This window comes from Lactuca sativa, chromosome 8 (assembly GCF_002870075.4).
Source record: "Lactuca sativa cultivar Salinas chromosome 8, Lsat_Salinas_v11, whole genome shotgun sequence".
Lineage (NCBI taxonomy): Eukaryota > Viridiplantae > Streptophyta > Magnoliopsida > Asterales > Asteraceae > Lactuca > Lactuca sativa.
The window spans coordinates 154,833,591-154,856,798 of record NC_056630.2 but is presented as its reverse complement, the minus strand read 5'-3'; the positions used below and the strand labels follow the sequence as shown (position 1 = coordinate 154,856,798).

The following is a 23,208-nucleotide window of genomic DNA, read 5'->3' as shown; positions in this document are numbered from 1 at the left end:
AAACAAGACTCGCACGTGTCATCGTCCCTAAGGTCAAATGACTCCGACACTCCATCCTTTTGGAGTTGGGCTATGTGCTTCTTTTTGAAATGTCCAAGACGACAATGCCACAAGCATGCTTTATCCAAACCATTGGAAGAATCGATATGCAACACATCATTTCCTAAGTTCTCTACAACCATCACAGTTTCATATATTCCATTACAAGGCAATGCTTCAAAATAGAAATTACCATTAAAGAAAGCATTAATAGAACCATTTTCATTATAAAACTAAAATTTAAAACCTTGTTTATACAAACCATGAAAAGAAATAATGTTTCGTGTCATTTTTGACGAATAGCAACAATTATTCAAATCTAGACCTAACCCACGACTAAGCACTAAAGAGTAAACTCCAATCTTGGTGACAGGCGACGTTTCCCTATTCCCCATGATCAAGTTTTTCTTCCCATGCTCCACATCCCTACTTCTTAGTCCCTGCAAATCAAAACAAATGTGAAAACCACATCCTGTATTGAGGACCCAATACATAGCATGTGATCAGTTATTAGATTGAATAGTATAAATACCTGCGAAGGTGGGTTTTATCTTCCCATCCTTGATGTCCTACAGGTACTTTGGGCAGCTTGGTTTCCAATGCCCTTTCTTGTGGCAATAATAGCACTCTGCTTCCTTCGGGTTGGAAGAGGGAGCAGCAGGACCAGCTTTGGTTCCACTAGAAGAGGTACCATCGTAAGACTTTCCCTTGTGGCTCTTAGAAGGAGCCTTCCTCTTCTTTCCTTTTCCTTGCCCAATAGCCAAGATAGTGGCAGCAACAGTAGGAGTAGATGCAATAGATTTGCCTATTAGACTACTCTCATCAGTCCTTAGCAGGCCTTGAAGCTTGCTTAGAGTGACCTCCTCCTTGTTCATGTGGTAGGTCATACGAAACTGGTCGTAGCAAGGAGGTAACGAGTGTAGAATAATATATATGGCCAGCTCTTCATCAAATTTAACATCTAACTTCAGCAAGCGATCCACGTATCTCTGCATTTTCTGCAAGTGGGCCATGATGGACTCTCCATCCTTCTTTTTGGTAGTGATCATCGCAGCGATGATCTCATACCGTTCCTACCTAGCACTTTGATGGTACCTTTCCATTAAATCTTTGTGCATCTCGTAGGGATAGTAGTCCTCGTAGGACTTTTGGACTTCTGCAGTCATCGTTGCGAGCATGATGCAATGAACCTTTGTAGCATCTCACTCATGAGTTTCGTAAGCAGCGATTTCTTCGGGAGTGGCAGTGTTCACATTGACCTCTTTCTTCTCCTTGTCAAGAACATACTCTTTGTCCTCGTAATGGGTGACCATCCGAATGTTGCGGATCCAATCATTGAAGTTGGACCCATCGAATATCACCCTCCCACACAAGTTCATGAGTGAGAATGAGCCGGAAGGGATCAAGCCAGAAGCGTTGTTGTTGTTCGAGGTAGACATCTGAAACAGAAAAGGAACAAATTTTAGAGATAAGAATCCCCAATTAAACACCCAAATGAGAAATTACGGCTAGAACCCAACACAATTATTTACAATTCAGAAGAGGGATGTCGTAATCTAATTGCAAATAATTTGAAGGTAGGCAAATGACAATTTACCAATTTCCACCATGAAAAACGAAAAAGACAATTAAGTTTTAAATGTTTGAAATTCCTAGATCTTTTGAGATTCATTGAACCTTTCAATGGCATGTTTAAATCTTGATATGCCCTTCAAGTTTGTGACTAGGATACCGAGGATCACAAACAAGGTGTGAATAACCATGCATATGTACTTGGTACACTCGATGTCATTTACCACCTAATCAATGTGCCGGTTAGCCACACACGCTCCATTGATCTATGATACACATCGAGTTACCCTTTACCACCTTTGCTAGTCCCAAATTAGTGTGTCAGTTATCCACGCACGCTCCACTAACGAATTGGCAGGGTGCAAAGTGTAATTTCATGGAATAGCATCATTTCACATTTTTCCTAAAGTAACTAAGATTGGGAATTTTATAAAAACATTAGTTACTTTATTAATCATTATACTTTTAATGAGATATTAGTTGCCATATCCTACCTGTTTGGCTAATGACCATCCACTAATCAAGGAAGCGGTGGGTGAGGGTGGACACCCATTAAACTGCCATTTTATAGGCAACAACCTTATACCCCCTTATAGATTGGCTTCATGAATGAGGCCTACTAACGGTAAGACTAGCTTAATCTTATACATATATATAATTAGTAATCTTATAATATTATAATAGTATAAGGGTTGAATTTTAAACTTGTAAAATTCTACGGCTTGGAATTTAAATATTTAAAAATCAAAACTTTTAATTAAAAATTTTAAATCCCAAAAACTTGAGGGGAAGTTTTGAAACTTTTCAAAACATCTTTTAGATCAAATTTGAAAAATAATTAATTAATTATACTATTAATATTTATCACATAATTTTACCTAATCTATTTTATTGACATGATAATTCAAATCACAATACAAATAATTAATCTTTATCATATAAAACAAGTAATTCTCTTATTTATGACAATTATCTTTGAATTACATTAGGATAATCCATACCTTATTGAAAAAATCGGATTTTAATAGCCAAAAACGTTTTTGGTAATTATCCTAATTCAATTTCAGTCAAAATCCCAAAAAATCAGCCTCCAGACTCCCTGACTCGTCGAGTTCATCAGGTGACTCGACGAGTTCATCAGGCAGAAGCATGATTTTTTGATCTTCAGCTTTGAACAATTTTAACAATGCATCAAATACAAAAGAAAAATGAACTAGGCTCTAATACCTCTGTTGGGTTATGAGCAAAACATCAATCATGTGGTGCACATGCAAACCCTAAAGCTTTGGATCTAGGTTTTTCTACTTGTACATGCAATAATCATCCAAAGGTCTCAAACCCTAATCTTGCATACAACAAAATCGAAATCTACATCTAATGAAGAGTTAAGATGATACCTTTGATTGTAGCTTGAAGATCTTGAGCTTTTGAGAACCTAGCACCTCAAATGTGATGCCTCTAATGAATCACAAACACCAAAATGATTGGAGAATCTTAGAGAGAGAGAGAGAGAGGGGATCGTTAATTTTGGATCTTGAATCTTTCTAGGGTTGTTGTAGCCGAAAATTAGATGCCAAGGGTGTCCTTATATAGCTGAAGAATTAGGGTTTCAGTCAAAGACCTCATCCGGTTGCTTATGCTCTAAGCAGCCCACAAGAATCTTCCAGAACCTAGCCCTTGGACGAAATCCTTATGGGCTCCCATAAGATTTCGTCCAACCCCTTTCCAAGTGTTCCTCAACCCATTATGCAATTATCTAATAATTACAAGTTTAGTCCCTTTAATTCAATTAACCTCTTTTGACCACAAAATTAATTCTGAATTAATTCTTGACCAATGTTAATTAAATAATATGATTTCTATTTTGATATATTATTCAAATAATATATTAATAAACCATAATAACCTCTTTCTCTATTATTCATCTCGTCAAGTTGCTTATCTGAAGGCAACCCAAAATGACCATGCTACAACCGTGTCAAGTACATACCAAATATAGTTATGGACTTAGACACCTAATCCAACAGTAAGCCGTAGGCACGAAGGCTCAGGAGGAGCGGTTGGGTTGAGGCGGTAGGCCAACAAACCCTGGTATTCTAGTCTGGATAGACTGAAGGCCTGCAAGGCGGTCTCGTCAGACTGAAGGCCGAAGAGTGGTTGTTATGCACACTTGTATGATTATTAGTATATGGTATTTTGGGGGAAACTCACTAAGCTTTATGCTTACCCAGTTGTTTATTGTTTTAAGTATCATCGGTGGCTATGGGAAGGCAAAGACGAGACTATACACACTCAACGGCAGCATTGAGGATTTAGCATTTAGTATGATACTAAGATTGTTATTTAAGTGTGTTTGGAATAAAGAATTTTCTTAATAATGGATTTATAAATTGGGAAGTTTTAACTTAATTAAAAAAAAATGAAAATTTTGGTTGTGAAAATGGGACGTTGCACACGGAGTTGGTTGGGTCTGGTGAGTTATGTCTTAAAAGGCATGAGGAAGTGTGGTGGTATGATATGGGCTTGCTAGGTTGTTGTCTAAGTACTGACTAAGAGAAAATGAGGGATGCATGTTGTTGGATGACTTATTATTGTCATGATGGGCTTGCAAGTCGACTTGTAATCCAATTTGACGATGGTCGTTAAAGGTAACTTGCCTAAGGGTGTTGATGTGGTGCGATCCAGGCCGATGCATCCAGTGTGTAGGAGGATCTCACAGTGGAGGGCAGCAGCATATCAATTGGTCCACATAACATGGGGATGTTGACCGCTGTCTGGCAGTGGTCTTGTTGTCGGCTATTGTTTCCATTATGCTGATTTTTGGTGGTCACTCCTATGGCGTTGATTATGATTGTGGTTGTCACCTCATTTTTGTTGTCAATCATGAAGTTGATCATTATGTCCAACATAAAGAGCGATATGGGGAGAAGCATTGTCATGGTGGATACCTAGTTGAGGATGTGATCGGGATAGACATATCTCTTCAATATATAGATTGGGTTTAACGGGATGATGGCATTAGAGAACGATGGTGGATAATGTTAGCCACTCAATCGAATTTTTCATTGAGGCCATTAACCATATGAGTGACAAGCTTCTTCTCCAAGACAAGCTCATTATTATTTGGCATAATATCGAAATGGTCTTTATGTTTTTTACAATAATCGGTGATCAATAAATTGCCAATCTCATTGGAACGAATCTTATGGTTAAGCTGTATAGTACGGGCATCCTTATTGCCAAGAAAAAGATGTGCAAGGCTTTTCTAAACTTTATACACGATCACACCATTTTTATAATCATTTGGAGAAGAGACTTGTTAATTGTAGTGTATATCCATATCTTGACTAAGGAGTCAATTTTTTGCCATCCGGGTGTGGTATTTGTGATGGAGTCCTCTTCAAGATGATTATAAATGTCGAAGGTTACATAACAAGCCTCAAAAAGCTCACAACACGCATCATAGTTCAACTAAATTAGTCGAGATCATGAGTGAGATGGACATAGGCACGAATGTTGGTGATGTCAAATAGTTTTTCCGTGGCATCCTTGTTAATGTCGTAGTTGCCCATGGTAAACGAAGAAGATGCGTTGAGATGAATTTAGGGTTTAAGCTGTTGGAAGGCACTCGGGCCTGCCATGAAACAAAGAAGCATGAGATAGAGTGGCAGATTGGAAAGAAAATGTGGATATAAGATTTCAAAGGTTTGATACCATAATAGTCAGTATATTTCCCATAAAAAGATATTGCTTCATTACGAACGAATCTCCCTAATCTAATATAAGAATAGTTTTATTCTCTTTTTGACATGTGTCATCGTATTAGGTCTCATAATTAATGCATATTTTATTTTATTTTTTGTCATGTGTCACCTTATTATGTCTTATAAATAATACATGTCAATTGTCAACCTATTGATTCTCTATTTCAAATTTTAAATTTCTCACTCTAATTACATTAAATTAATAACATCAGAATAAAATTAAAATAGATTTAACACAAATTATAAAGTGGTATAATTTTACATATTTATTTAAATCAATGATTATAATTTAATATAACAAAAAAAACCTTTTAATTAATAATTTATTTAAAATAAGTGATTAATAAGTTTAAGATTTTATTATTAAAATTTAATTAATTTTATAACCATGATTTCCACATATTATAAACTAGTATATACATAAACATAGAATACATATGCCAATGCCATAATACAGTAATACATGTGCCTAACTATATGTCCACCAATATCATGCTCTAAGACTCACTGGGTTACTCACTAAGCTCAATAATCAATACCCATTCCAACTTGGTCCTAATATTCAAACTCCAAAGTCTTTTTACCTAAGATAAAAGGTTTCGTTTAAATTTCACAAACATCTTTGGGGTTCGCTTAGAGCACACACAAGAGGAGATTTTTCAAAGCTTTTTCACTTTGAAAAAGCTATGAAAAAAACTCTTCCTATTGTGACAGCTTTTTCACTAAAAGCGTTTTCAAAAGAAATTGTTAATTAACAAGTTTTTTCATAGAGCCTTTCAGTTGAAGTGGTGGGTTTCATAGACATTGAGTTAAAAGTTATCAACTTATAAAAAGCATTAGAATAATATAAATATCTTTAGTTAGTCATATGAAAAAATAAATGGAAAAAAATAATAAAATAAAAACTCTCGGATTATGAGTATACGTTAAAGCTTGTTGAATTGATGATGCAACATTTACACTAAAAAGCTTCGTGAAAAAACTTCTTTATTATCAATGTTGTTAAGCTTGCCATGAAGGGACTTGAACAAGATTGTTACATCATCTTCATTGATGAGCAGTTCAATAAAAAAATACTAATATATTATTGATAAAAAAAATTCATTCGTATAAAACTATCACAATTACTTCATAAATTTATAGCTATTAGAGCATCCACAATGGTGAGTCCAATTGGAGAGTTGAACGAGTTGACAAGTCCATGTGTCATTTAATAGATAAAACTCAATCATTGTGAGATGTCACATTAGCATTCAATGGATTTAGAGTTCAATGGTCATTAAACTCTTCAATGGAAAAAAGAAAAGTATTAATCTTTAAATATTTACTATAAATTACATTTTATAATATTCTATTGAACTTTATAGAGTTCAATGTATTATAGAGAAAACCATAATAGAGTTGTATGGATTTTAGAATGATGATATGGCGATCCATTACATTCCATGGAGTTCAATGCATTGTGGATGCGTTAGTTTGAACCTAATACCACGCGCAAACCCACCTAAATATCATTTGTTTTCTTTCTTGGTTTTGTTATCTTAATGATTTTTCGTAGACTTGTAACTCATATAATCGTAGTTAAAGACCAATGAGGCAATGACCATTTCATTATTGGTTATGACAAAATACTTATATCATATAAAACAGAAAAAGCATTTTTATGATATAAAACAGAAAAAGTTGGTTGAATAGCATTATTTTACATATACTCGATCACCTCCTACCCGCCTTCTACTTCAACTTCCAATTCCTCCGTCAAACTCCAGCCACCACTGCGGATTATCGTTTCCAAATTGCAAGATCTTCATCCTGTCACTTGAAAAATAACATCAGAATTAAAGCAGTTAAAGTAAATATTCTCTCTTTCAATCTTCGGTTTCAATCCAGCTTGTGTTCTTTTCATGTTAATTTGAAAATCGATCTGCACAGATGGCCGATTATACTTTCGGACCTCACAAAATCGATCACAACGACGTCTTCTACACCACAGATCTTCTTTACGCTTTTGTGAATCTACGCCCTGTTCTTCCTGGTAATTTATCATCAGCTACTTGTTAATGCGTTCATTAATCATGATGTTAGGTTTTCGTTTGGACTTTCGTGCCATGATTATCGAGTTTACAACTTTTATGCATCGATCCATCGGAATCTTCTGTCTATTGCTTACACGATTCTGCTTTACATAAATCTGAATTAGTTTTTGTTTTTTTCTTCTACAGGTCATATCCTTAATTCAAGTATTAGTAGTTAGCAAATCTGAAATCTCTATAGCTAATCAATGTTACCATTATCTCAAAGCTCGTGTTCTTATTTGATTGAAATCGTAGATCACTGAAATGAATTTGGATTTTTTTTTCTTTGATTCACTTGACGATAAACACATGTGTTGGTATGCCCAAAGCGCGAAGTAAAGCGATTTGGTGAGCTTACGACAGAGGAGACTAGTGAGATGTGGATTACAGCTAAGAGAATTGGTAATATGCTCGAGAATTATCACAAAGCATCTTCTCTCACCTTTACAATCCAAGTAATTAAGCTTCCATTGGCTTTCTTTTATCGTTCTTTTGACATTATATAATATTTATATGGGTTACCTTTTTTTCTTTCAGGATGGCCCACAAGCAGGACAATCTGTTCCACATGTTCATATACATATCGTCCCTCGAAAAGTTGGAGACTTTGAGAATAACGATGATATATATGATGCTGTAAGTTCTCAAACATGATCAATCATATATAATCACAATAGATTCATTATTATGTATAGTAGTTATTGTTTTGATCTTTGTAGATCGATGAGTCGGATAAGAATTTGAAGAAAAAACTAGACTTGGACAAGGAGCGGAAGGATAGAAGCTCGGAGGAGAGGGTTCAAGAGGCAGAAGAATACAGAAAGCTTCTGTCATTCGAGCCAGAATCATAATATTGTTAAAACTCTTTTGTATATTTATGTATGTATTTGGAATAATTCATAATAAATATGATTGTTGCATTTTGTCATATAAAATAATAAAATATGTCTATCAAATTAATAATTGTAGGTGATGTTTTATCCTAAATTTGTTAAAGTTGTAACATGATCTCTAATTGTCTATATATAGTTCATATCCATATAAAGGTAAAATATTTATAGAGAGATGAACATACATTTAACTTTATGTTCAATTGTGGCAGAATTTCCATCACATAATGTGTCTCAAAACTTACCAAAACATCATCACTAATCGACGAATCAGTGAGGGAATAATACGTCACCAAGCAACGAGTTTTAACCATTGTTATTTTTGGGTGGTTTTTTTAACCGCATAAAGAAATTTTAAAACATCTAGGAAGATTTTAGAGAAATAAGAATATTACAAAGAAGATAAAGCTAAGTTTGGGTTCTAAAGATATCCGATGCAATTCATTTTAGTTTTTGTTTTTATTGTAAAGCCAACAATGCGATTGTATTACAATTTTCTCCAAAACAAAAGCTTTCTCCGCTTCATTAGATTGCAACAAAATGACATTCTAAAATCTCCAAAGAAACAAAGGAATTGACAATAACCACCTCCAAACCTTTTCTAGAGTCATTTTGAATATTTGGGTTATCCGACCACAAAAGTAACTCACATAAACCATTAAAATTGGGTGTGTTCAAACCCCATCACAACATAATTTGATTCCAAATGTCATATTCAATCGACAATCTAAGAATAAGCTATATGTATATGCCACATCCAACTCACACGAGGGGCATAAAGAGATTAAACTTTCAAGCATCTTCTTTGTAAATTATTCTCTAGTAGGTAGTCGTTTCAAGAGAACCACCCAAATTAAAATGTTCACTTTAATGAGTACAAATATTGTCTCATCTAGTGACAACATTTATAACCACCAACAAACCACTATCGATGAACAGTCTCTCTCTCTCTCTCTCTCTCTCTCTATATATATATATATATATATATATATATATATATATATATATATATATATAACCTTGTAGGGTTTTGTTTGTTTACACTGGTAATCTGTTATATAAATTCAGAGATTACACTAAAAGGGGAAGATTGTTGCTAATTGAAATTTATACAAGTGTCAAAGGAGTTTTAAATGACGATGTGATATAAGTCAGATGATACGCTTATATAACTTACATAATGTTAGTTTGAAGTTTTAAATGACTATATGATATAAGTCAGATGATACACTTATATAACATACATAACGTTAGTTTGATCTCGTACATGATAAATGATGTGGTCAAGGGCCAGTACCCTTTGCTAGTGGGTTAAGGGGAAACACCCCAAAACAAAAGCGGATTTTTGGACTACAAATGTAGCAGATAATGATGGAAAACGGTTTTCTAAAAATTATTAATACTATTGACGACTGTGAGTGGAAAAACCGTCGTCTAAATCCTAGCCCTTAAAACTCCTACAACTTTCGATCCTGACCGTAATAACTCGGTATTTGCAGTTAATCGGAGGTTCCAGCCGTCTTCATTCGCACGTTCCTTCTTCTTCTTCCCCACGTTTGTAGTTATGTAACTTCTGCTTCGATTCCTCCCAGGTTCTTACAGTTATTGACCCATTAGTCCTACAAATCAGCCTATTGAGGCCTATATAAGAGTACTCTTTGAAGTAATTATGTTAATCGGTTCTATTGCTTCACCGAATCATGGACCAGGCGATGTTCTTCATCGACAAACCACAATCAGCCAAAATTGCACCCTCCTTCTTCTTTGCGTCAAGCTCCAGGTTCGCTCTTTTTTCCTTTTCTTTCTTCTTCTGCTTCGATCACATTGATCGTAGGTAAGTTTCAAGGAATTCGAATTGGTATACCCCCTCCTCTCCTTTTCAATCGATCATATGTTCCTCTTCACCCTTATTATTATTGTTATTATTTGGCAGAACTAGTGCAGATCAAAAGATGTTGAAATGGAAATGGATATCTTGGAACAATAAGGTAAAACCTAGAAGCTTATCAAGCTAATTACCCCTTTTGACAGATTATTTGTTCTATGTAGTTAGATTTGTAGCTTAAGAAGTTGGAAACCAAAAGTCTAGCAGTGATTCTGCTATGTTTTGATAGATTCATGGGAAGTGGATATCAACTGAAAGGTATGAACTTAGGTTAGTAATTAAAATTGTCATCAATATCCACATGTAACATCAAAGTTGCTGATTTCGTTGTTGTAGAATTTGAAATAGTTGAACATGTTGCCCTATTGAGGTAATGGCTTTTCTTTTTAATAATTATGTCGATTTTTTATACTTTGTCTTTTTCATGTTGATTGATCTTGATGACCTTTATAGATTAAGAATAGAAATTGTTAGCAGGTATGCTGAAACCAATTAATTGAAGGAAATAAGCATGAAGATGAACTTGAATAAATAAAAGAATGACAAAAAAATACAAGCATCTGATTCCACGCCTAAATGATGAATGAACCCATCTTGGAAGAACTATATCAGGTAAGTTCATTGTACTTTTTTGTCAATTTTTTTTGTGAAACATCTCCTTATACAAGATCATACATTTAATTTTGCCGAATTCCAGTAAAGTGATATTAATATTTAGTGTGAATATGAGCGTTTTCTTTCAAGGGTATGTGCACATAGTGTCATCTGTTGGGTGGAGAAGATACAATGTTTGGAGGCATGGACATGGTGGAAGCAAGGCATGAGGTTGCATTTTTAAGGCGAAATGGTTACAGCTTCATGACTTCCCCTTTTAGAAGACTCTTCACCTAAATTGTTGATATAAGTCTTCATTTCCAGTTGTTGCCATTGGATTTAGACTCAAATTTCTCAAGGTATGTTTTGCAAATCCCAAACACTACTTCAAAGTTCAAAGTAGGAAGTACTTGGTATTCATTATATCTTTTGGAGCAAATATAAAAAGGGGTTTTAGATTTTCTTTTCTTAATTAATTATTTTGATTTCAAGAATTACAATCAGATAATAATTTGATAAATTTAGGGATAATATGATACTTTTCCATTTATCCTGCAATAAATCTGATTTTGGCACTAAAGATTTTGTCATGATGACTTCTTATATTGGAATTGTTCTGAAATACCATAACCACTTTTAGATGTTATTATTGAGAAGAAAGTATCTCTTTTTGATGCAACAATACTGTAACATCCTAAATTTAAGATTATATTATTAAATTAATAAGATAAAAGGCAAAATGGTAGAGAAAAGTCATTAAATTTGCTGGGAAAATTCCCCTAAGTCAAGGGGAATAAGGTCATTTTCGAAATTTTACCAAAACTAGGTGGGGTTTTTTCACATGATGTTAATAAGATAAAAGGCAAAATGGTAGAGAAAAGTCATTAAATTTGCTGGGAAAATTACCCTAAGTCAAAGGGAATAAGGGCATTTTCGGAAATTTACCAAAACTAAGTGGGGTTTTTTCACATGATGTTAATAAGATAAAAGGCAAAATAGTAGAGAAAAGTCATTAAATTTGCTAGGAAAATTACCCTAAGTCAAGGGGAATAAGGGCATTTTCGGAATTTTACCAAAAATAGGTGAGCTTTTTTCACATAATTTTAATTTGTTGTTGCCCACGTCTCCCCAGAAAAGCTACAATATGGTAGACCATCACCATCCATTTGAACTTTGAAGAAGATGACAATGCAATGTAAGTTTATGTTAATTATTTTCTCTTACTATTTATTTTTAAATTTATGACACTTTGGTTGCATTGAATCTGATCTGGTGGGAATAAAAGGATGAGTATTAAGTTAACTAACCATTTTTCTTACTTTTAAATTGTGTTTAATTATTTACCAATTTGGTCTATCAAATGTCATGTTTTTTCTTTGGGTTTGTCCATGTGATCGAATTTTGAAATACAAATTGAATTCAATCTTAAAATTAATTTTCTTTAAGTCAAAAAAAATATTATATTCTACTGGTTACATCAGAACCAAACAAAATTAATTTAGATATGGATTTAGTTCAGTAATGATGTTTATTTGTCTTATGTTTCATTTTTTTTTTTGGTGAAATTTAGTGTATAAAGTCGGTTAACATATCTGAACATGCAGAAGAATAGACATGCAAGAAATAGAAAGGTACTCCATTCAAATGTTTAATATAACATTTTTTTATTTATAACGTTGCATTTTCACTTTTTTCCACATTAACACATTGCTATTATGAGCAAAATACACATACAGAAAGGAAAAAATGTTATGGAACAGTTACTAGAAACTAAACATTAATGTTATTGCAGGATATGGTGAAGGATCAAGTGATTCACATTTTACTGTGACAACCGTCAATTTTCGGTCAAGTCAAAGTCAACTAAAGTCAACAAGTCAAACTGGTCGACTCAACTAACCCTTGTGTACTAGGGCTTACGTTAGGTAGTTACTATACAACTCGATATTCTAATGAGAAATCATCAATTGAAAAGTTCGTATATCTAGCTTTCCTTAACCTAAAATTGTGGTAAGTAATGAACCAAACCGATAAAACAATGTTGCATACTCATCGGGAGTGTGTAAGATCCTTAAACATGGCTTAACGGGGCTTACGGACCTTGTGTTGCAGAGTCAAGCACTCAAGAAGGTCACAAAAGAAGCCTCGCCCAAATCTCTCTAGGTATGAGAAATCTCCCCAAGTATGTGAAATCTCTCCAAGTATGTGAAATCTCTCCCAAATCTCTCTATATATGAGACATCTCTCCAAGTATGTGAAATCTCTCCCAAATCTCTCTAGGTATGAGAAATCTCCCCAAGTATGTGAAATCTCTCCCAAATCTCTCCAAGTATGTGAAATCTCTCCCAAATCTCTCTAGGTATGAGAAATCTCTCCAAGTATGTGAAATCTCTTCTAAATCTCTCCAAGTATGTGAAATCTCTCCTAAATTTCTCCAAGTATGTGAAATCTCTCCAAGTATGTGAAATCTCTCCCAAATCTCTCTCAAAATCTCTCTCAACTTTTTAGAATCACTTGGGGCATCCCGACCCTCGAATTAGTCGAAAACAACTCGAAAACGGAAGTCTACGCGAAAAACAGCCTTAAAGAGTCGAACCCTCTTAAAGAGTCGAACCCTCTTAAGGAGCCGAACTTGTCATAAGCGAAGGTGTCAGAAGCGAACTACCCTATCTCGGACCGAAGTCTCGCATAGACCGAACCCAAAGGTCCCTTCAGACCGAATCTCGCCTGAGCACCGAACCCTACCTTCGCCTTCACCTCCTACCCCTTTCGCTCTATTTCGCCTTCGGCCCAGCAGCAAAAGGGACCGAACCTCGGCCCAGTACCGAGAGGTCTCGCAGGTAGGCAAATTTCACCCGATTTTCGACTAGTTTTGCATTTTAGGCCCGTTTTTAATTATTTTAACGCGGGATTTTCACCCAAAACTTTATTTTAACATATAAGGCCCTATATTTATTAATTAATCACGTTTTGGGGGATAAATCTTATCCAAGAAGAGTGGATGAAATACAAGAGGTGGAGTGTTGACTTTTCTTTAGTTAATGACACAAGCAACCACCCCCACACCCACTCCGTGACCAACCACACCTCCCCACCGTCCCTAGTCACTTCATTGTACTTTTTCCATCACACTCTAGCCATAACCACGTTCTAGAGGCTGGGAAAACCCCACCTCTCTCCTCACTTCATTCATTTCCTCTCATTCCACTAAAAGATCAAACTCTTTTCTCTCAACTCTTCTCTTTCAGTTTCGAGATCTCCAAGGCATTTTCCAAGGCTTTCCTTCTACTTTTGGTAAGTATTATCATCCTCCATGTGATTATTTCACTCCTTTCTACTCAAATCATAGATTTCTTACACAAACTCCTTCATATTTGTGTTAGATTCTCGAATCATCAAGGCATCTTCTTAGTGTTCTTGAGTGGAACACTTCTTTTCTTCGACATTCATCCACTGAAATCACACAAAGTGAGTTCATACCTCTATCTTTTCATGTTTTTCTTAAGTTTTAAGAGGGGGGGGGGGGGGGAATACAAGTTAAAACACCAAGAACATAACTAAATTCATCCAACAGCTTTCCTCAGAAAAGTTTAACTCCATTCACGGACTGTTTTGGCCAACTTAAACATTTTAGTTTTCAAAATTGTATTAGGTGCAAGTAGTTCAGGTTTATACCTTTAAAATAACTACTTGCACACCTCCATATTATTTTTCTACAATTTATGGTGATTTTTACAAAACTGTCTATCATTTCAAGAGCAAATCCGGACCAGTCTGTGATTATGGACTTTTTCATACAAGTTGGAGGTTATTAAAAATCATAATAAAATTTATGAACAAACTAGACTCATTTCCCAAACTCTCAGAATTTACAGATTCTGATTTGGACCTTTAATGATTTTTCTATAAATTTTCTAAGAACAATAATAGAAATGTTAACACTAGAAAAATGCTATCAACTTCATTTGCACCTTGTAACTTGTTGAGCAAGGTGTGTATCGTTATGTGAATATATGTTTTTACATTACATGTCATTTCGTCTTGGTGTATTGGCATACATCAGAAAACAAATGGATTTTTACCTTCATAAGTATGGAAATTAATTAGTTGTTATATTGCATGTTATTTCACTTTAGTAAAAGGTATATATACTTATCGATAAACAAAAGGGTTTTTACCTTCACAAATACAGTAGTTAACCATAGTAAACAAAGTTATAACTATTACATTTAAATGTTTTGATAAACTATAATAGGTATGGTTTATCTCTCCATTAACACAACAAACACATTTCGGAAGGTTTTATTCCCACAGAAAAAGGTTTTACACTCACGCACACCACACGTAAACTTGTTAACTTAAATTGTGAGACATTTTTCTCAGTACTCCTAGAGTACGGGTTAAAATTCCTGGTAGTTATAACCAGAGTCTCTTGTAGGGAGAACGTGATAGTTGTGTATAGATCTATATTGGGTTTGACACCCCACACCTTGTTGCTAGCTACAGTGGGACCTGCAGGTCTACGGGTGACAAGTGTTATAACATTTTTCGACGCCTAAGAAACGCCGTGGCAGGTTCATTCAGTCATAGTATGGTTATAGCGACTCACATAGGGAGTTAACAACACATAAAGTTTACGGGGATTGCTATAAATCAAAAAGGGTTTTATGTCGATTTAAAATCACTTTTTATATCAATAAGTACATATATTATTGTACACTTTCGGTCTTGGTATTTAAGACTACACATCATTCTTGTAAGGAAAATATTGGATTTTTCTTCGTAAGACACAACACATTACAAAGAACGGTTTCCAAACTCTTTATCTAAAAAACTTATGAACTCACCAACTTAATTGTTGACACTTTTTCAAAACTACTTGTATTCTCAGGAAGTAAACGAAACCAACTAACCACAAGCTTTTGAGGATGGAACGCTACGGCGTTGAGCAACTATTTTTATATTATGTCGTGATCAATCATTGAAATATGTAATACTTGAAACCATGTAATTCTTTTCTGATTATATTTATGATTGGTTGTATTTACTTTGAGCACTATTATACTCGTTGTTATGATACAATACATGAAGTCCGCCACCCCCGGACGTTTCCGTCATCCTTGGTTTGGGGGGGTGACATTTACTCCTGAGAAACCAGTTGTGATGATAGAAGTTTTGTACTTTTTTATCATACCGTAGTCGCACAAATGGCAAAATAGAAATAATTAAAGTAAAAAAAAAAATTATGTTTGTGTATCATTATGATGTTTTGTTTCTAGGACTTGTGGTAATAATTTATTAATGCCCTTATAATGTTTTTGTTTTACCTTTTCTCTGTTAAGTATAGCCATAATTAGTTTTTAAGAAAGATCTTAAAAGAGTGTCAGCTGAAAGTTTGAAGAATTTGTATAATCATTACGTGGTTATTTGTAAAGAATGTGAAAATCTTTTTATAATAATTTTTAATCATTTATTTTTTAATTGGTGATTAATATCCTTTAATGACACTCATTTCAATATCTAAGATTATTTGTATAAGTTGCATAAATTGGTAAAAGAATACAGGAACATTGTTACATAAATAAACATTTAATTGGTGTCAACTAGTGCATGGTTACCGGTGAAGATGATAATGTAGGGTATAAAGCTTTGTTTCACAATCAAAGATTGAGATTTCAGTATACTAACCTAACCTAATACAAGAGTGTATAAAACTTAATTTTTTGATATTCTTTTATTCATTCGTACGAATGTAATATAATTAGGTATAGAACAAAAAAAATGATGTTATAGAAAAATTTTAAATCAATTTATTGTTTTACATTTGTCTACCTGTCTAACTAAATGATTAAGATTATAAATAAATAAATAAATAATTGAAGTTCGTGACCAACCTTAAATTCATCAAATATCTTCCATTACATTTGTAGTGGATAAGGATGAAACAAATGGTTTTTAGAAATTAGGAATAGTTACCAAACCATTAACATTAAAAAATAAAATAAAAATAAAAAATGGCGTTTACAAAGTGACACGCATTCATAATACATTTGTAATAATAAAAAAATCACTTAAAGGGTAATATAGTTTTCAATTTTTATAGATCAGGTCACTAAGTTCTTTTTCGTCCATATTTACTTCTTTCAACTTGTTAAATTGTACACACATTCAATCCTTATGGCTGGCTGCTCCAGGTTAGCCGATAAAAATAACTTAATCGGGTAATATATTTCTCACTTTGTACATATTTAGTATACATTTGTGTTGCAAAATAAGTTGTTTTTGTTTTTGTACTCATTCAGTACTTATAAATGATTTTGTTTTCGTATGAAGAAGTTACGACGTTCAGAACACAAGACCTAAACCAAACCACAAGACATACGCAACCAAGCAGTCGAGATCGTGATGGATATAAAGATCAACAACCTAACTAAACCATTTATAAGTATTGAATGAGTACAAAAACAAAAGAGACTTATTTTGAAGAAAAAAATTATTAAGGACTAAATATATACAGAAATATTAAGGACTAAATGTGTACAAAGTGAGAAATATATTACCTGATTAAGTCATTTTATCGACTAACCTGGAGTAGCCAGCCATAAGGACTGAATGTGTGTACAGTTTAACAAGTTGAAGAGGTAATGTGGACAAAAAAAAACTAGTGACCAAATGTGTACAAATCGAAAAATATATTAACCTTTTAAGTCATTATCTCTAAAAAATTTGCTTTTATTTTGGGGTGTTGCTCTTTAGCCTAGTAAGAGGTATTAGTCTAGCACGAGGTATTGCCCCTTCATAATACTATAATTGATTTTTTGCTTGAACCCCTAACAGACATGTAGTGAACACTCGATCCGGCTTTACTACCGTTTGTCCATATTGTGTGATTCCTCCTTAATTTGGAGGTGTTTCAACAGATAATCCAAGGAGTAACCGTCATACTTGTGCATCATCCTCTTGGAGAAGTCTTTCCAAGATGGTGAAAACTTTGTGATAATTTTAACCACTTAGAAGAGCGTTGATAGAGAGATAAAAAAACATGGTCAACTTGCTGACTAAGACCTACAGCTCATGTGCCTGCTCCAAGATTGGTATTTCATTGACCATTTGGAAGTATAAATACTTGTATACAAGTTACTTGTTAGTCACTTCCTCGTGTGTCTTATACTTAAGCTTTAAGGATTTAAAGAGCTCTTTAGGATTTATGACTGACACGTAAAGATCGTAGAAGCGATCAAATATAGAATTTTTTTATGTGGCCAAGACATAAGCCCTCTGACTCTCTACGTAAGACCTCGGCTTTTCTAGATCAAAGAATTCTTTCAGGTTTGGTTCCTAACCCGCTTCGAGGCTTAGATCAATTAGAATAGGGAAAATACAGGGTCTATAAACAAAACCAAGCTTAAGCATAACAAGCATAAAATTGGCCTTGTGAGCCCAACAGGTGTAGTTATGATCGTCAACGCAGTCCAATTTGACAAACTCTTGATTCATGAATCAGAAGTTGGCGGAAAATATTTTGGTGTCCATTTGTTTGAAATTTATTCAAGTGAAAACAAACAAACAATCTGATGATTAGAATTGTGAACTAATATCGAATTGTTATTAATATAAAGTAAAACCTAAGGATTTAATACATATTATTATTCTTTCCAATAGCTATGGAAGAACCAATAAAACAAAAAATATATAGTTAAAAACTAGAAGAATGCAAAGTCATAGAGGGATATAGAAGAGCATAGAGAATTCTCGATTTTTGTGTGTTGAATATGACTCGAGTAGGGTTGTATTTATAGTTGCAAAATACGGCAGATACTTTATCATGGTTAGGCACATATCAAGCGATCTGACCAGGTCAAACCCTAGTTGTCGTGCATTGCTCTCCAAATAACGTAATTTCTAGAGGCTTCTAGAAGTTTACTAAACCATATATATGAAGTCAACGTGTAGTCAACACAAATCGGGTTGATCCAATTCGAACCTTACAAACAATAAAAGATCATCGGCTAATTGCAACAAATTGGCCCTAAATCATGTCATTATGCAAATCTCATGTCCACTCTTGACGTGCATGTAGGCTTGGGCCGTCGTTCACATATACCAAAGCTTTTGGAGGCTAAAGATAATAAAAGCACAACCTTTCATATTCTTTCACACACCAATATAGAATAATAGTAGGAAAGTAACCCGACTTGTTATTCCTTTCACAATATCCGATATAAATTAAGTCCCATAGTGGATGCTTTTATAGTGGCACATAAATTAATTTTGAATAAGAAGTATTAATAAATTGTTTTGCATATTTTGTTTTGTACTTTTCTAACTTCTAAGTATCATCATGTATATATGATTAGGATTACTCTCTATCTATCTTTTTTTTCTAATATCTCTTAGGCTTATAAATAGTTTTTGTATTATATTATTTTATAACTAAACTCAACCGATTCAAATTAATACATATGTTCATTTCTTAACAACATCTTCATTGGTACCTTTATTAGAACTTTTTTAGCTATTTGAAAAAACTTTTGAAATTATTTTTACAAATAAAGTAGTTTGCCATTAGTAATTGAGCCCGTATTTTGCAACGGGTTTTTCGTATTTTTGTTCCGTATTTAGGAGTAAAAAACAAAGGGAAAAAAGTAACAATTTACAAAGTTTAAGGTGTAAGGGGTGAAAGTAATATTTTAAAAAGTAAAATGATGAAAAATATCATTTTACAAAATACAGAGGTTGTAAGTAATGGATTATACAAAGTTGATGGATTAAAGTTTCCTTTTACACATTGAGGGTTGCAAGTAACAAATTATACAAAGTTTGGGGATTAAAATTGCATTTTATACAGATTAATATACTTGTATATTGTGCATTAACAATTATAGTATTTGCTCTAGTGATTTTCTTTGTTGAGATAGTCAAAGTGACATTTTAAAAAAGAGGGATAGAAAATGCATTTTATAAAGTAGATGAAAGAAAATCGTATTTATATATACTATAGGATAAGCATAAAAATTTAGAAAACAAAAGGATAAAAGTGATATTTTACAAAGTTAAAGGTGGATGGGATGAAAATGATATTTTAAAAAGTAAATAGATAGAAAATTTTCATTTGATAAAATAGAATGGTTGAAAATGCGTAATATACAAAATTGAAAGATTAAAATTATAATTTAGGCATCTAGGCATATACAATGTACATCACTCCTTATACTATTAGCAATAGTAACTTTGTCCCGCAACACAAAAACAAATGAGCATTTTAGTTATATTTATAATATGTGATTTCAAGTACTTATTAATATTCTTCAAGGTTATAAAAATCGTTCGACGATTGCTCGACGATTATTAATTGGTTTTGACGGGGATTAATCGTGGATCATAGATTATTAATAAAATATTAAAATTAATCAAATATTAATATATCTTAAAAAAAACAAGTACTTCAAAATTAGAAAATAAAAGAATTAGTAATTTCAAATTTTGAAAATACGAAAATATGAACATTTTAATATAATATTTGAAATTTTGAAAATTTTAGAGTAAAAAAAAGTTGATTTTTTTTTTATTTTTTTTAAAATATTTTTGACTTTTTTTGACATTTGTTGACCGATTAATTCCGCCAAGACCGATTACTCCTGTCAAACCCGATCAATCCAAATTTCCGATTAATACATTAATCATTGACGATTGGAGAACGACAAACGATTAATCCATAATTAATCGCCGATTAATCCCGATTTCTGTAATCATGGTATTTTATTCTCTAAGGTTTCAATTATTTATAAGTTTTATTCATTTTCATACATTTTTTTAAACGGCAAATATAACCTACTCATAAACTACACCTTAAATCCACTTATGTCCACGACGGGACTTTAACCCTCAACCTCAAGAATGGATGACAACACCGGATACCGCTGGGCTAGAAGCCTTTGGTTATCATTTTCATACATAGTAATTTATTTTACACCTTAGTTATATTTAAATATTCTTTTATTCATTACTTAATCTATTTAATTACATATTCAAGATATATTGAAATTTATTTTATAGAGATCTATACTATTAAAAAAAAGTAATTATTAAAATTTTCAAAATGATATATATACCAATGATTAAAAAAAACATTGTTGTAAGATACTTTCTAATAAACTAATCATTTTTTATTTATTAAAATATAAATATCGACTAATACTATTTTTAGAAAAATATGTCAAATTTAAAAAAAAAATGAAAAATAACGTGACGGTGGTTTTTATAACATACAAGAAATATAAATTAATTAATTAAAAAAAATAGTTTTTTAAAAGATTAACCATTGAAATGATTTTATACCAAAAGTTTTTTGATCAATACAAGTTATTGAAATGATGACAAAATATTAAAAAGATTTGAAAGGATAAACATTAAAGAGGTACCATTCACGCTTCTATATGTAGAATTATTATGTTTTCTTTTATAATGTATTTATCTTATCACATTCGTTTATATATAGTTTTTTCTCTAGTATCTCTAAGGCTTTTAGCTTAAACCTTTTGATGTAAACAAAAATTTCTTAATCCAAAATCTACTTCAATTAGTTTAAGTTTTTAGCTTTTAGATTTGATATCATTTTACATTTTTTAAAATCTTACAACTATTTTTTTTCCAACACTTTTACACAAATAAGACTACATGTTCAAGCTTCAGCATATTCATACTGTTCTCCACACTAATTTTGCCAAAGATACTCTTACTTTTATAAATATATTTATCTCCAACTTGTGAAAGTTGTAACCAAAAGCATGTAAAACAAAAGCAATTTCCACAAAATATGACCGAGAAAATGAGAACAAAAAAATTGAAAGGAAAATGGTGCCATTTACTTATAAATGGAATTCAATCCATTACTATCCTACATCCTACCCTTACCAAAAAAAAAAGTAATCGGTATTATGAAACATACCATTTATGTCAAATGTCAATGCCTATGCAAGAGAACCCGATTTTCCAGCACCACCACTGCAACCCGAAGCTGAGCTAAAAGATGTCGATTTGCATTTATTCTGAAGCTCCATGAATCTTTGAACATCAAAATTATGCTTCTTGATAAGCTTTCTTTGACGTGACAAAAAAAGCCTCTTCATGAAATCTTGATATGTGGGGTCTCTTGAAGTGACAAGAAAGTAAGCGTAACCTATAATTAAACCAGAAGATCCACAGAAGAATGTTATTGGTTCCATAACATCCCATGAAAATTCCCAAAAAGTTAGACGGAAAAACAGCGAAATATGTGCAAGTGAGACCCCTAGCCCAGCCCAAAGGATTCGTCGGACTTGCTTGTGTGCTAACACGTCGATTTCTTCATGTTTTGCTTGTAACGTTTTCAGTTCTTCCTTACTCGGATCGTTTTCAGGCAACAGGGCAAGAGGAACTGCCTTTCGAACCATATCCATCACCTGATTATCGACTTTATATGATTAGTTTGATAGATCATTAGATCTACGTGATTAATTTGATTTCCGGAACAATTCAAATCAATGGAGAAAGTTTTATGAGTGTGTTCTTATCCAAACACTATTCAGAGCAATCGAGATGAATGAATGTGTTCATAACAGACAAGGCAAATCGAATACTTGAGAAATAAGACGATTAATCAACAAATGTGATCTGATGTTCAAATTCACTGAATAATCAGACGATTCAATCAAAAATTTGGGGAAATCGGGTAAAAATATTGTCAGATGCATACCTTATGAGGATGAAGATATGCTTTATCTCTGAAGATGAAAATAACACCAGCGTCATCATAAACTTTCGCGAGCATCTTCGCTTCCTCGGCAGATTTCGCTAGGCCTAAACTCTCGCACGCCTGTAAAAGCTCCGAATAACGAACCACCTCATTACCTCCTGCCCCTAACTTCGATTTCAAAGCCTCCACGTCCACCAATTTCATCAGCTTATTCGCCTCCTCAATTGATGCACGATTACCACCATTACCTCCACTCCCCACTCCGTCGCCTCCGCCGACCGAACTCGAGAACAAACAGCCACACATTTTTCCATTATTCGATTCAACGAAAGCAGTTATTGTTGGTCCAAACGATGCCGGATTACACCTACCACTCGCCGTCGCCGACGCTACGCCCTGTTTCAGCAACGGAAACGATGATCGCCACATGTTCTCTTGTTTTTTTCCCGATGTATACGTATAGATCAGTGTGAGTACATGTCCATGAATTTCGATTGTGTAAGGAGATTTGGCATCGCTGATCTAATAAGTGAAGAATGAAGAGCGTTCATGGAAGGTGGCGCCAACTTTAGTGAGAGAGAAGGTGGAGGAGAGTTGAGGAAGAGAGTGAAAAACGGGGGAGGAGAGAGGAGATCGGTTAAATGGAGTGACACGA

The 23,208-nt window shown here is 33.5% G+C and overlaps 2 protein-coding genes across 2 annotated transcripts; one reads left to right on the top strand and one right to left on the bottom strand.

Moving 5' to 3' along the window:
- Nucleotides 1–7,046: 7,046 nt before the first annotated feature.
- LOC111886654 (bifunctional bis(5'-adenosyl)-triphosphatase/adenylylsulfatase FHIT) lies at nt 7,047–8,370 on the top strand. Its single transcript, XM_023882910.3, has 5 exons — nt 7,047–7,227; nt 7,308–7,412; nt 7,759–7,905; nt 7,988–8,086; nt 8,170–8,370. Exons 2-5 carry the CDS (start codon nt 7,308–7,310, stop codon nt 8,299–8,301), a joined length of 483 nt encoding a protein of 160 aa, XP_023738678.1. The 5' UTR covers nt 7,047–7,227; the 3' UTR covers nt 8,302–8,370.
- A 13,150-nt stretch (nt 8,371–21,520) lies between these two features.
- Nucleotides 21,521–23,208, bottom strand: LOC111886656 (calcium uniporter protein 5, mitochondrial). The gene is made up of 2 exons (XM_023882911.3): nt 22,554–23,208; nt 21,521–22,260 (listed from the first exon to the last, which is right to left on the bottom strand). Exons 1-2 carry the CDS (start codon nt 22,980–22,982, stop codon nt 21,790–21,792), a joined length of 900 nt encoding a protein of 299 aa, XP_023738679.1. The 5' UTR covers nt 22,983–23,208; the 3' UTR covers nt 21,521–21,789.